The sequence below is a fragment of the Condylura cristata genome, unplaced genomic scaffold, assembly GCF_000260355.1.
Source record: "Condylura cristata isolate star-nosed mole 26May11 unplaced genomic scaffold, ConCri1.0 scaffold00019, whole genome shotgun sequence".
Taxonomy (NCBI): domain Eukaryota; kingdom Metazoa; phylum Chordata; class Mammalia; order Eulipotyphla; family Talpidae; genus Condylura; species Condylura cristata.
The window spans coordinates 40,658,205-40,671,217 of record NW_004567120.1 but is presented as its reverse complement, the minus strand read 5'-3'; the positions used below and the strand labels follow the sequence as shown (position 1 = coordinate 40,671,217).

The following is a 13,013-nucleotide window of genomic DNA, read 5'->3' as shown; positions in this document are numbered from 1 at the left end:
GGCCTGCAGCGTGGGCCTCGTGATCAGCAGTCAGGCCAGGTGGAGGCCACAAGAAACACACGGGCTCACCGGAGGGAAGCAAGTGGGCATGGGCCCAGCGCCGCTCGCGTCTCGAGGCCGCGCCTCGCGCGCTCCTCTTGCCCAGACATCTGAAGAGCGTGGAGTTCTGCGACCTGCCGGTGCCACCGAGTCAGACTCAACCCAGACTGTTGGACTGTAAAAGTCTGTGCCCTTTCCACTGCTCTAGCCAAACTCCTGGGTGGAGAATGCAGGCCCTCCCCAAGGAAGCTGCTGCATGGGCACAGCTGTGGGGTGGGAATTGGCCCCCTCTGGGGCTGCTCTGGTACCTAAATCAACATACAACAGGTTAACAGGAGAAGAACAGTGTCATGTGCATGAGAGCCCCCCAAGACATGACACCCACAGGCAGGCAATCAAGGCTTAGGGCCTTTCTGGGCCAAAAGGGTCAGGGACTTGGGGGGGGTGCAATTCATAGGAAGGCGAGATGAGCAAATATTTGGCCAACTAACGTTTGCCCTGGCGTGCAGACAGGACAGGGAAGTTTATCTCTGTGGAAAGCTCCCTCGCTGGCCTAGGCCCTTCACCTGAATTCCTTTCTGGAGTCAAGGGAGAGGTAACATGCTTGAATTCCTTTCGGGAGTCAAGGGAGAGGTAAATGCTTTTCCTGCTGGGTCTTGCTCACCTTCGCTGAAAGTCTCCCCAGTCAAGCCCACTAGCCGCTTCTTACAGGCCACGGCCTCTTCATCGTCACCGTCACAAGCCCCATGAAATCGGGTTCTTGTCAGTTTTGTTCATTTTCCTTCTGTTGTTTAAAATTGAGCCACCCAATCTGAGAGCAACTGGCCACATGTGGCTACTAAAATGGAAATTAATTAAAATTAAACAGCAAAAACTTCATTCCTCCATTGCACCGGCCACATTTCAAGTGCTGAAGAGACACACCGTGGCTGCCGTCGTGCTAGAAGTCCCCACGGGACAGTACAGCTCCAGAGCAATGCCCATGGCACTGCATGCCGGAAGGTGTCTGTGTAGCCGATACGACCTACAGGGCGAGTCTCAAGCTGGCAACCCAGGCATAGCTCAAGTCCAAGTGTGAAAGCGTGAGACCAGGCAGAGCCGGTAGGGTGGGCCTGGTCTGAAGGCCTGAGGCCCAAAATGACAGACGGGCATAAACTGGGAGAAACACTTGCACATCGTTTATTTGCTAAAGGATTTGTAGCTAAAAAAATACAAAGAAGCCCTGCAAGTGCGCCTGTCCTGTTGGTGATCATGGTGGCAGGGCAGGAGCAGTGAGGAGTGTGGCCCGGAAAAGGCGCTCCAAGGCCGCAGCCCAAGGGAGCCGCCAGCTGTGTGCTGGTGGCTGCTTCTAGGAGAGCGACCCTCTCGCCCCCTCCCTCTGATCCTCACTCTGCCCGGGGGGCCTGCGCCGCCCGCTGCCTGGAAGCAAGCCCCGGACTGGGGCGCCTGCAGCTGGCCTCAGGCTGTCTGTTGCCCCAGGTAACCTCTGTTCCAATGAACTTGTGCAGCTTTGCTGCCAGAGTGGAAAAGAGCAGAAACAAGAAAGAACCATGCTTCTAGCTGTGTCTGTCAGAAGCGCGGCCGGGAAGACTTAGCAACAACACGCGCCGGCAGGCTCCCGCCAGGCACAGCTGGGGCACCCGAGGAGCCAGGGCCGGGCACAGGGTTAAGGTGACCACAGGCCACACGGGTGGCCACCCGGAACTTCGAGCCAAGCCCAGCTGTGGCTCAGGCGGCAGCTCCCTGCAGCCTGCACCAGCCCCGGCTCGCCCCCTCGCCCCGCACTGCACGCGACGCCCCGTCCCAGGCTCCCGGGTCACACGCGCCGCTTCCGACCTGGGCTTCCTTCTGGCAGATGCGATGCCCTCTGGCCTAGAAATGCCCATTCCAGCACCCGGGCCCATTTTTCTTCCTCAAACCCGGCCGCCCTGTCAGCCTTGGTCTGCTCCGCTGCGGACAGTCCCAAGTGCCGCCCTCATGTGGGACCCCGCTGCGGGCTCACCCCGACGAGCGTGGCTGCCGCCTCTCTGCAACTGCGTGACCTCAGAGCTGCCCGCTCTTTGCTTCTCTGGGAGGGTGACTGGCACAGCCCCTGCTTCCCTCCTGGGGCAGCCTGGTGCTCAGCCTCTGGAGCCTGCCCGCCGGGACCTCGCGGCCTCCACGGTGCCGGGCCCGCCCGGGATGGGCCCTGCTCCCGCTCACCACGAGCCTCCACGAGGGTCCGCCCCAGACATGCTGAGCTCCTACCCCTGGTCCCCAGGGAAGGTGAACTTACTGGGACATGGGGCCTGTGCTGAGGCGGTCAGATTGCGATGGGGCTGTGCGGCTGGGCCGGCCCCTTGGTGACCGCGTCCTTACGGGGCAGTGCAGGCCCAGAGGAGGAGGATGCTCTGAAAACCCTGGGAGAAGCCACCTACGTGCAGAGCGGTCAGGCTGCTGGGAGTAGGAGGGGCCTGCGATAGGTTCCATCACTCCGGAAGGAGCCAGCACCTCGATCTCAGACTCTGAGTCCAGCTGGAGTGCGCCAGGCCCCTGGTCTGCGTAGTCCTGGTGAGCTGCCTGGAGGAGGTGGGCAGGGACTAGCCCTGCCTCCCCCACCCTGCTACCCTGTCCCGTTGCCAACCCTTTCAAGGGCCCTGCCTGCCTTTCCAGGGCATCCATCTGGCCCTTCCCAGTGTCCTTCTGGCATCATAAAGGCCACACACACACCTCCTCCCCTGCTTCAGCTCTTCAAGGGCTCCTGGCGGCTGCAGGCTAAAGCCTGCCTCCCTGGCCTCTGGCCCTCCACCGCCTCGCACCTGGGAACCCGGATGTCACCCCTCGGCACTTCGCTCTTCCTCCTGCCCCCCCCCCCGTCCAGCCCCTGACTGGTTGGGCCTAGCAGTTTGAGCCAGCTTGTCACCGTCCTCCGTGCTCGCCTTCTGTCCATGACAGGGAGCATCTGTACCAGCGTGGGGGGTGGGGGGGGCGGGAGCGTGCCTATGTGCGTGGGTGTGGCTGTGGGCCCGGATGCAGGTGAATCTGCGCTGCCAGCGGGTGTTGGCTGTGTGGTTGAGTGTGCAGGGTGCGTTCATATCTGAATGCTTCTGCACACCTGTGTGCTGGGCGTGCAGATGGGAGCATCTGCGCAGGTGGAGACGAGGGGGTGAGGACGGGGAAGGGTGCGCTGCCAGTGCCCCCTTTCTCTTCCCTGGCTTTCCTTCCGTGCAAGCAGGAGAAGTCCCCGGCTCACGTGGGTCTCAGGAGCTGGCTCCGAGCAGGCACTGGGTTGCAGGGAGCGGGGAACTGGCTGGTGCCTTCACCGGGACTGTGCCCCTCAGCGGGACCCTGCTCCTGGCCGGGGTCGCCAGCAGCAGGTCTTCTGGGACGCCCGAGCGGCGCTCAAGGGGAGCCGCTCTGCGGCCAGGAGGCGAAGGCTCACTCAAGTCTGCCTGGAAGGGGCGGCACACCCTGGCCCTCCTCCCTCAGTCTGCTCTGCGCAGAACCCCCAGCTGGGTCACCCAGCAGGACAATGACTGCTGCTCAGCCATCGACTTCCACACCTAAGCATGGCAGATGAGGCTGAGCAAAGAAACACCGAATTTAATAAAGCCAGGCACTGGGAGAGCTCTCCAACCCAAATCAATCCTCGATGTGTTTTTAATTAAGTTATAGCCCTTGTGATTAAAGAGTGTGAATTTCATTACTGTGACCATTTATCAAAGAGCCGAACCTTTCCAATAGGCAGGGAAGGAGGCTTTTTATTTTCATCAACACCAAGTGCCCTGCTTGTATCTCGACTGAGTCATCGGGGAGAATTGTGCCCCTCCCAAGCTGCCACCCAGTCGGTGATGACAAAACCATGCCCACCCCCGCGCCGCCCATCAATAGGCCAAGGCAGGTGAGTGTGCGACCTGATTTGGTTCAAGTGTGCCTCCCGCCCCCCAGCCTGGCTGTCCAGCTGCCCAAGCCCAGGCCTGGGGGCTGCGGACTGACCGGACACAGAGGGCCGTGAGCTGCGCTCCGCCCGTGGGGCTGGTCTGCTCCCGCTCACGCAGCTTCCTGGGTGCCTGAGGGGGAAGGGAGTGGGGAGGGTCCCACATTTAGATTCTGGATGTGCTCTCATGCACGCGTGGTCTTTATGGTTTGGGAGACTCTCTTAGTGGATTATTAGTTACAGGGAAGAGCCCACCCATGTGTCTAGAGCTTGATAAATTTCGTGAACACAGAAGCCAGGAGCCCCCACAGGCTCTACCCCCGCCCCAGGGGCAACCACACTCTCTCCTGAGCATGACCGGTGTGCGCTCATGTTTGTACTTTTACATGGAATCTCATCGAACCTGCTTTTTTGTGTGTCTGGTTCACTCAGCATTTACGCCTGAGATTCCATGTGAGCACGCCCAGACTGACTACCTGTTCTACCCTTGATGGGTACTTGGGTTGCTTCCACTTTGGACAGCTCGAGTAATACTGCTCTGCGCACGCGCGTCCTCATCTCCTGGGGAACGTCTAGGTGCGTTGCCGCAGGTCACAACGCAGGTAGGGCAGCTGCAGCTGGGTGTCCGCGCCATACTGTTGCCAAGGTGGTTGCACAAGGTGCGCTGGCACCAGTGGTAATGGGTCTACATCCTCATCAGTGCACGAAGCTGCTGTCTCCCTCACTGTGGGCATTCGGGGGTGGGGGGAGGTACTTGTCCCAGGTGGGGTTTTTGGGAGGTGGGCTCTAAGATAAATATTTGTGTAGAGGATGTTTATTGGGAGGTGTGCTCAGGGACAGCAGCCTTGAAAAAGCTGGAAGAAACAGCATCAGGCACGGGGAGGTTGGATTGTGATGCAGTCAGCCCAAAGATCTCAGCCCATCTCTGACAGTTCTGACTCTGGATGGCCCTTCACAATTGCTCCAAAGCGGGGCCAGAGGCTGAGTCTTTACGTCTCACATCAAGAAGTCACTGGATACAGGCTTTCGCTGCGGAGAGCAGGTGGCCAGGAGAGGAGTTCAGTTGGAACGCCAGCACTCGGGGGAGGACGCTTCAGTCCCGCGGAGGCCGTGGGAATAGGGCACGCACCGGAGCCCACTGCAGACGCATGAGGTGGGCTTGCAATTTGCCTTGCCCTGGTGACGTCGTTGGCCGTTTGGGTAGAGTCTCATGAAGTGTTTACTGGGCCCTTTGCCAGGCTTCCCATTCGGATGGCTGTCTTGTTCTTACCGATTTGTAGAAATTCTTTATATATTTCACACAGTCCTTTGGATATACATCTTGGTCATGTATCTCAAAGAACTAGCTATAATATATGATGCATAGAGAGACCCTAAGAATCACTATCAGAAGGACAGGCACTTCAATAGAAAATTTTGACAAGGAGACTGACTATACGTTTATCTAAATATCCATATATCTATCTAATCTCAGTCTCTATCTCTCTGTAAACCAAGTATCTTCTTCCCTCTCTGAGGATGGCCTCTTTCCACTCAATGCTTGAGAAACAAAAGTTACTGGTTTTAGTGTCATGTAATGAATTTTTGGGTATGGTTATTACACTCAAAGTCTCATTGAAGCTATCTTTGCCTACACTGAGATCATGAAGATGTTCTTACATTCCCCTAAATTTTTTTTCTTTATCTTTTATACTCCACCTAGAGTTGGTTTGGGTGTACAATACGAGGTAGGAGTCCCAATGTATTTTTTCTATATGCTGTTCATTCGGCCCATAGTAATTTATTGCACAGACAGTGTTTTTCTAATCCTGAAATGATGCATGGGTGTGCTTCTGGACTCTTTATTCAGTTACCTTTTCAAATTGACTTTTGAGGATCCTTGCAATGTGTTTGTTTTTTCTAGAGCTTTCCACTCTTAACAAGACCCCAAAAAGCTCTTGGTTGTGTAGAGTATACCTATTGATATTTTAAGTTTTAGGATTTTAAACTGAGAAAACTTTCAAACTGTTTATTTATGAATCCATTAAAAAATAACACTTGAAAGCCCATTATACATTGACATAAATAATTATATTTTCCCAGACAAAGATTATCAGTGACAAGAGTGACATCATTTTACATTTTTACAAATCTCTTTAATGTCAGGCTTAATAGAAGACAGCTGGATTGTTGTATCTACTTCTATAGCCAATCTGTTGTGATATCTCATGTTGTGTCATCTTTAGAAATATTCACTGTGTGGTTGAGAGGACAGCGGGAAAGAAGCATCCTGATGTCACGAGGAAGAGTTTTGATCTTCTGGGCCCCAGAATGGGTCTCAGGGACACTTAGGTGCCCGCGGGCCACACTGTGCCAAGCACCGCCCTGGCAGAACGGGGCCTGCCCTCCCGTGAGCTAGAGACAGCAGCATGCATGCCCCGCCCTGCACTCAGGTCGTGTCCCGGACCAGCCGTGTCCCCAACACATCGTTGCCTGAGACGTGCGGGGAGAGGCAGTTTCCCCATCCCCAAGTCCTGGGAGAAGCGAGTCCTTTCATTTCCAGAATCCTTATCTGCGTCCGCGTGAGGCCACACATGGCTGTGTCTGCTCACTAACTCGGGGTCCATCATGGTGCCAAGTTTACAAAGACGCCAGGGAGAAGTGGGAGGCCCAAGGTAGCCTGAGACACCAAGAAGACCGGGCGTCTCAGCAGCTGCCCCCGGGCGGAGATGGGGGCACGCAGTGACAGCCGCTTGCACTTGAGGACGCAGTCTTGGCGTGGGCAGCGTGTCCTCCCATGCTGGGCCGCCCGGAGACTTAGCTGTGGGCAGCAGGGAGTTGCCTCGGGCCCTAGTGGGTGTGACCAGGGCAGGTTAATATTCTGCTTCTGTCTCCTCGCTCCTTTTCTAGCCCGTAGGGCACCCCAGCAGTGAAGTGGGTTAGAGAAGGCCGTGGAAATTCTGACGGGCCCTGAAGATGTCAACACCCGTCTGCAAGAGGCCACAGGGCAGGACCATGAGCTGCAGTCTGGCCATCTTGGGGAGTGATGGCCAAGCACCTCCCCGCCACCCCCTCAGTCCTCTCTGCCGACAGTGAACCCTATCTCTGCACTTGCACGAGGCGCTGGGGCAAGGGGCAGGGCTGGGCAGGGACCATTTCGTGAAGGGTCTCTGTTCTCAGGCTCTTACAAGCTTAGCTGAAGCCCCCACCCCGCCCTGCCCACCTCCAGCCCTCCCAGATGGTATTTCCCTGGATTTGGGTGGAGACAGCGGTTTCCCTTGAATGCTCGCAGTTCTTCAGGGTCTCTGCCAAGCCAAGCGCCAGCTCTGGCTCTGTGTCCAGGGCTTGGCGTCTCACTAGGAGCTTTTGCTGCCCCGACCATCTATCAGTGCTGGACGAACTGTGACCTGTCCCCAGGCCAGCTGAGGCTGCCACTAGGTCCTGATCCCCAAAAGGGACGTGGACAGCAACGGGCAGAGGGCCAGGATGCCACCAGTGCCGAGGGGCACTCATGCCTTGTTGCCGTGGCTGCTGGAGGGATCATGCAGCATCTCACAGAGCAGGAGGAAAGGATGGCTCCAGAGGCAGCCACGGGGTCACTAGCGCAGACTGCTGTCCCTGCCCTCTCAGGAACAATGCCCCTGGGCCATGAGCTCTGCGCCAAGCCGTGCCCAGGGCTTTCTACCCGGGATCCTGTTCCTACTTGGATTTCACTGGAACCATGACGGGGCAGCGTGGGCAGGGAGATGTGAGCCAATGAAGATGCTCGTCCTGGTCAGAAGGGTCACCCCAGCCAAGGTCTTTCCACCCGCCACTGTCTGTCAGCTCAGCGACCAGCTCAGCTTGAGAGAGTACTTTTCTGGAGGTGCCTGGAGTTGAACTGCGGGAGGCCCTCTCCTGGGAGGACCTCCTCGACTGTCCCTTTGCGATGGCGCCGCCAGGCCGTACTGTGTAACCCTTTGCCTGCTGTGCCTTCTCTGGTAACCCAACAACTAGGCGCCCTTCTTCCCCAACCCGTGGTCTTAGCTCAGTGTGTGTAGACGGTGTCCGGAGCCTTGAGGAGTGTGAGTTCCTCTCAGGCCGGTCTCTCACGCACACAGGGGTGGATGTGTTACCGTTGAGCTGCCTTTTCCCTCTTACCCGTCTGAGAGGTGGTTGCTTATCTGCCGGCTTAGAAAACCCCAGAGGGGCATGGGGTGGTGCTGGCATGGGAGTCCTGTGCACCCCGACAGCAGGAAAAGCAGCAAGCAGCAGCCTCAGCGCCACGCTGGTCTTCCCTTGTGCCCTTTCCCTGAACCTCCCTTTACGCCAAGAGGTCAGAAGGGCGGGGAGCCCCACCCCTTTTCCACAAATGCGGAGACTGGCATTCTGAGAGGTGAGGTGACTTGGCAGACGCGATTGAATTGAGGACCTGGAGAAAGATAAATTACGGGCGTCACGAGGGTGGAGCCTGCATGTTCTGGCCAGCCAGGGAGATTTGATGCCGGAAGGCAAGTTGGCGTGCTGGCTCTCAAGAAGGAAGGGCCCTCCGCCCCCGACCCCCCAGGAGTACAGATGGCTCGTAGGGAAGAGAGGGCAGAGAGAGACACTCCCCTGAGCGCCTCCACAGACAACCGCGGTGCAGACAGCTTGACTCTGGCCAGGCGAGGCTGACTGTGCTCTTCTGCCCCGCGGCACTTCGGGCAGGAAGGGTGGCAATTCCGTCGCTGTCTTGGCAGAGACTAGTGGTCACTGGTCAGTGGCAAAGCGGCACAGAAGCCAGCCTCTCAGCACACAGAACGAGGCAGAAGGTCTCTCCAGGGCCTGCAGGGATGAGGGTGAAGTCTGTTGCTTAAAGCTCCTCCTGTGACTTGCAAAGTCTTTAAGGCAGCGATTAGGAGCCCGGAGGCCGCGGCCTGTCTTCGCTTCAGGACTGTCAAGTCCATTGCTGACTTGACCACAGCCCTGCTGACCGAGATGGGACCAGACAGTGTGTGAAGGGCGCTTTTGGGGGCTCTGGGATACTTCGCTGCCCCCCGCTCTAACGAGGTGGCCTCTGTGCTACTGCGGTCTCCGGTGGCACTGGAGCAGCGACCATCCAGGGTGGGGTGGGGCTCAGCAGGGCTGTTCCCTGGAGAGCGAAGACCTGGGCAGCTCTCCGGGGCTCGTCCCTCCTTTGTGGCCAAACAGCAGTAGGCAGGTCGGGCTGGCCAGCGGCGCTGGAGCTCCACATCCTTCCTCCCCAGGCAGCTTCATGTGCTCGCAGTGGGCGGCGGGGAGATGCAGCGGTTGACAGACTGTGGTGTTCTGTAATGTGAGAATTAAAATCCCCAGGAAATGTTGGTATTCTCTCTCTTCTCTCCTCCAGCCCCCCTTGCCCCCCACCATGGCTTGTAGCCCCTCCTTTCACCAACACCTCTTGCTCTTCCTCTTCTCCTGTTGGCTTGTTTTCCTGGTTCATTTCCATTTCCTCAAACGTCCCAGCTTCAGCACAGCTCTCTTCCTGAGGCGTGGGTTTCAGACCTTTCAACAGCCACTCTGAATCCTTAAGGTCTCAATAAATTGCTTCTCAGGTTGAGCAACTGTGGGAGCTTCCAGCTGTAGGCGCCACAAGCTTTGTGGGGACAGCTCACCGCTCCCAGGAAATCCCACCACCTTTGTTTGGTGAGCTCCAGAGTCTGGGCAAGTTTGAAAGTCTAGTTTTACCTTGCAAACTGTTTCTTATGGGCACATCTAAGTTCCTGGCATTTTTAATATATCCAGACTTGGGCCCAGTTCAGTTCTGTGAAACTCCAACCTCACCCGGGAACCCAGTGCTCTTAGGCGTGACGACGGGGAGGCATTTCCTTCCATTAAGCACCGATGGGACCGCAAATGCACCGAGCCTGCCCAGCTGCTGCCCGACACCTCACGCTTGGCACGCCTGCTCCGACGGTGCTCTACCTGTGCCCTTTCTAGGCACAGAGGCTGCCCTCCTCCGAAATACCTCCTGTAATTGGTACTTTTTCTCTTTCTTTTTTGTTTATAAAGGTTTATTTGTGCATACAAGAACTGGGGTGCAGGCCAGAGGTGTGTGGGTCTGAGAGGTTGCACCAGAGACAGAGTGGGGAGCAGAACAGAGTGGATCTACTAAAACACACTGCTGAGGGGAGCAATGGGTGAGACAGGAGGAGTCTGCTGTGCTCTGGCTTCATAGAGTGCTGCTCTAACCCGTTGCACCGCCAGGGAGGGCCCGTAAATGGTACCACTTCTCAAGTATTTTCACAAACATGTTTGATTTCTGCCTCGTCATCATTCTGGGCATTACCCAGGGCAATGTCCCCATCCCCCCCTTGCAGGTCAAGAGCATCCCCCAGGGTCTCCCTGTGACTCCCAGGAGTAGAGCTCCTGGAATGGCGAAGTTGGAAGTGGTGAAGTTGGGTGATTACTGTGGCAAGTCTGCCTTCTTTAGAAATGTGGATGCCCGCGGCTCCAAAGACGGCACCAGCTCCTCAGGCTGCGGGAAGCCGCCTGCCCGGGAGTCACCTACCGCCTCCCCACCCACTCTTCGCTTAGCCACTGTGCTCACCTCCCAAAGCCGGGTGCCAGCCTATATTAGAACCATGTCTGGTTTTTTTGAGTAATTGCCCAGGACACAGCAGAGAAGGGGTGTGTGCGTGTGTGTGCACATGCCCGGATAGAAGGACTATTTGTGCCTTAGGAGAGACAAGGAACCTCAGGGCTGGGCAGAAGTCAGCCCTGAAGGGCCCACCGGACCTGCAGAGCTGCCAGGAAAGAGCTGTGGAGGGAGGGCCCACCGGACCCCGCAGAGCTGCCGGGAAAGAGCTGTGGACACGTCACTATCTTGTAAATTGCATCTTTAACCCCCTGGGGTTCCATTGCTGGCATCCCCACCGAGAACTCCTTTTGTGAAGCCTAGGGTCTTCTTGTCATTCAAATCACCACCCCTAATTGACCTGGTTGGAGCTTCATGCCTTCTTCACTTAAGGGGGCCAGGTCCTTTGTCACCATCACTGCCTTTCCATTTTGTTTCCCTGAAAGCATAGAAGGTGCCTGGTTAACTGGGACCTGAGGAATGTCTAGGCTGCTGGCTGCCTCCAGGCCGGGGCAGATGCACCAGGCCCGGGCAGACCCGCTCCCGCCCCGGCCTGCCCCGCCCCTTGGAGGTTGGTGCCAAGCAGTCAGTTAATGGGAAGCAGGGAGTGCAGGTGGCACGCGGTACCACCTGGAGCCCTCTCTGAAGACAGTGCCTGCATCCTCCAAGGCTGGCAAGGAATACCAATCACATGGTTATGGGGCCCCCACTGGAGCCCGCGAGAGGAAATTAACAGGCATGCACACGCCTGGAATAAAGGGCCCTCTTCTTGCAGCTAATCACCCAAATTGGTCACCAGGCTGTCCCCTCCCCCTTTGGTGAAAGACTGAGTCTTTCTCTGATTCTGTTCCCTCATTGTATTCTGGGAAATGTCAGGGCTGAGCTCTGCACGGGTGTCCCCCTACCGCTCCCAGCACATGTTTGTCCTAACGGGGGTGGGGGTGGGGTGGGGGGGCTGAACCTCTCACACAGAACTCACAGGTAGGATCCTGCCAGACATAGCCCTGAAGACTCCAGCAGGCCCGCTGGTGGCTACAGACACACACACACACACACACACACACACACCCCGCCCGTGCAGGGCCCCACAGTGCAGTCAGGCGGGCCGCTGCTGCTCACCTGGATGACACACCAGAGAGCCAGCTGGAGTCAAGGGCCCGCCGCCCGGGCTGGCGTGCACCTCTTGTCCTGACGCAGCCCAATGGGGAGACCATGGCCCCTGAGGAGGAGCAGTAGCCACCTGGGGCTGCCCATGGGACAGCAGCAAACACTGGCCAGACCCACAGAAGGTGCCCTGTGACATCTTGGCCCGCCTCCTGTGGCAGATGTGAGCACTTAGCTCTGTGAGTGTCCCGCGGGAGCATGGCTGAGGGCAATGGGGAATCCTAGTCATCGCACGGTAGGGGCAGAGTGGAGGCCCCTACAGCTGTGTCCACCAGGAGTGAGGAATGAGACCTTCCTTGAGACAAGGTCTTTGCAGATGGAATGCGGTTAGAGTCTCAAGAGCCTCAAGATCCTCTAGGTGGCTCTTCCATTCCTCGCGGGGGTTCTGTGACAGGAGCCTGGAGGAACATGGTGAGGTGATACAAAGGTGGAGGCAGACACAAGGCCAAAGGCCAAGGAACACCTGGGGCCACCAGACCCTGGACGAAGTGGAGGTCGGAGGGAGTGTGGCCATGGTGACAACTTGATTTCAGAGTCTGGGCTCCAGTCTGTGAGCGAACACACACACACGCACACACAGTTCTGCATGAATGAGTATATTTCTATTTTAAGTTGCCGATTTGTGGTAATTTGCTATGGTGGTCACAGCAACGACCGAGGAGAGGGAGAAGAAAGAGAAGGAGCAAACGGAGGGACAAGGGAGGAGAATAAACTACTAGAAAAGTTCCTTCACGCTCAACTGCTACCCAGAGGCCAGGCAGCTACTGAGTGCCGGGGCCCTGGTCCCACTCGCAACCACCATTGTGCCCTGGCACTGGGAGCCCAGGCAGCAGGGCGCGGGCCTGCTGAGCGGAGGACAGGGGTTGAAGGCCACTCACAGACCCCCACCTGCAGCGAAATCTTGAGAGGGCTTAAGACGCATGATGACCGCGGGGCTCTGAGGAGGGGGACCCGAAGTTGGCCCCCAGGGAGGCACATGACCAGCCTCCTTAATGACCAGTCTACGTGGCCAGAGAACTTTCCCACTGGGAAGCGCTAGGATGCTCAGTTCTGGGGTGACCTAATTTCACCAGTGGGCCAGAAGCCCGGGCACGCCCCAGCTGCTCCATTGTCTCTCTGCTCCTAAGCATTTCCCACCTCCCCTGCCATCACCAGGCCCTGACGCCCCTCAGGGAGGGTTGGGGCTGCGGCTGCGCCTGCCCCCTGGGGCCCCCTTGCATAGGAGCCTTTCTGCTGCAGGCTGCGGGACAGCAGAGCACCGGAGGTGCACAGTTGCATAAGGCACTGGCAGTGAGGACAGGCCCCCATTTGGAGCTGGGCTGGCAGCAGGGCAGGGCCTGG

At 57.4% G+C, this 13,013-nt stretch overlaps 1 protein-coding gene across 1 annotated transcript in view; it reads right to left on the bottom strand.

Annotated features, from left to right (window-relative positions):
- LOC105853853 (melanoma-associated antigen 8-like) overlaps positions 1-13,013 on the bottom strand; it is a 188,863-nt gene that overhangs the window by 18,856 nt on the left and 156,994 nt on the right. Inside the window, exons 3-5 of the mRNA XM_012727088.1 lie at positions 4,015-4,088; positions 3,027-3,162; positions 2,457-2,598 (exon numbers count right to left, since the gene is read on the bottom strand). Of these exons, the coding sequence (XP_012582542.1) occupies positions 2,457-2,598; positions 3,027-3,162; positions 4,015-4,088 (352 nt within the window). The remainder of the gene's footprint in view (positions 1-2,456; positions 2,599-3,026; positions 3,163-4,014; positions 4,089-13,013) is intronic.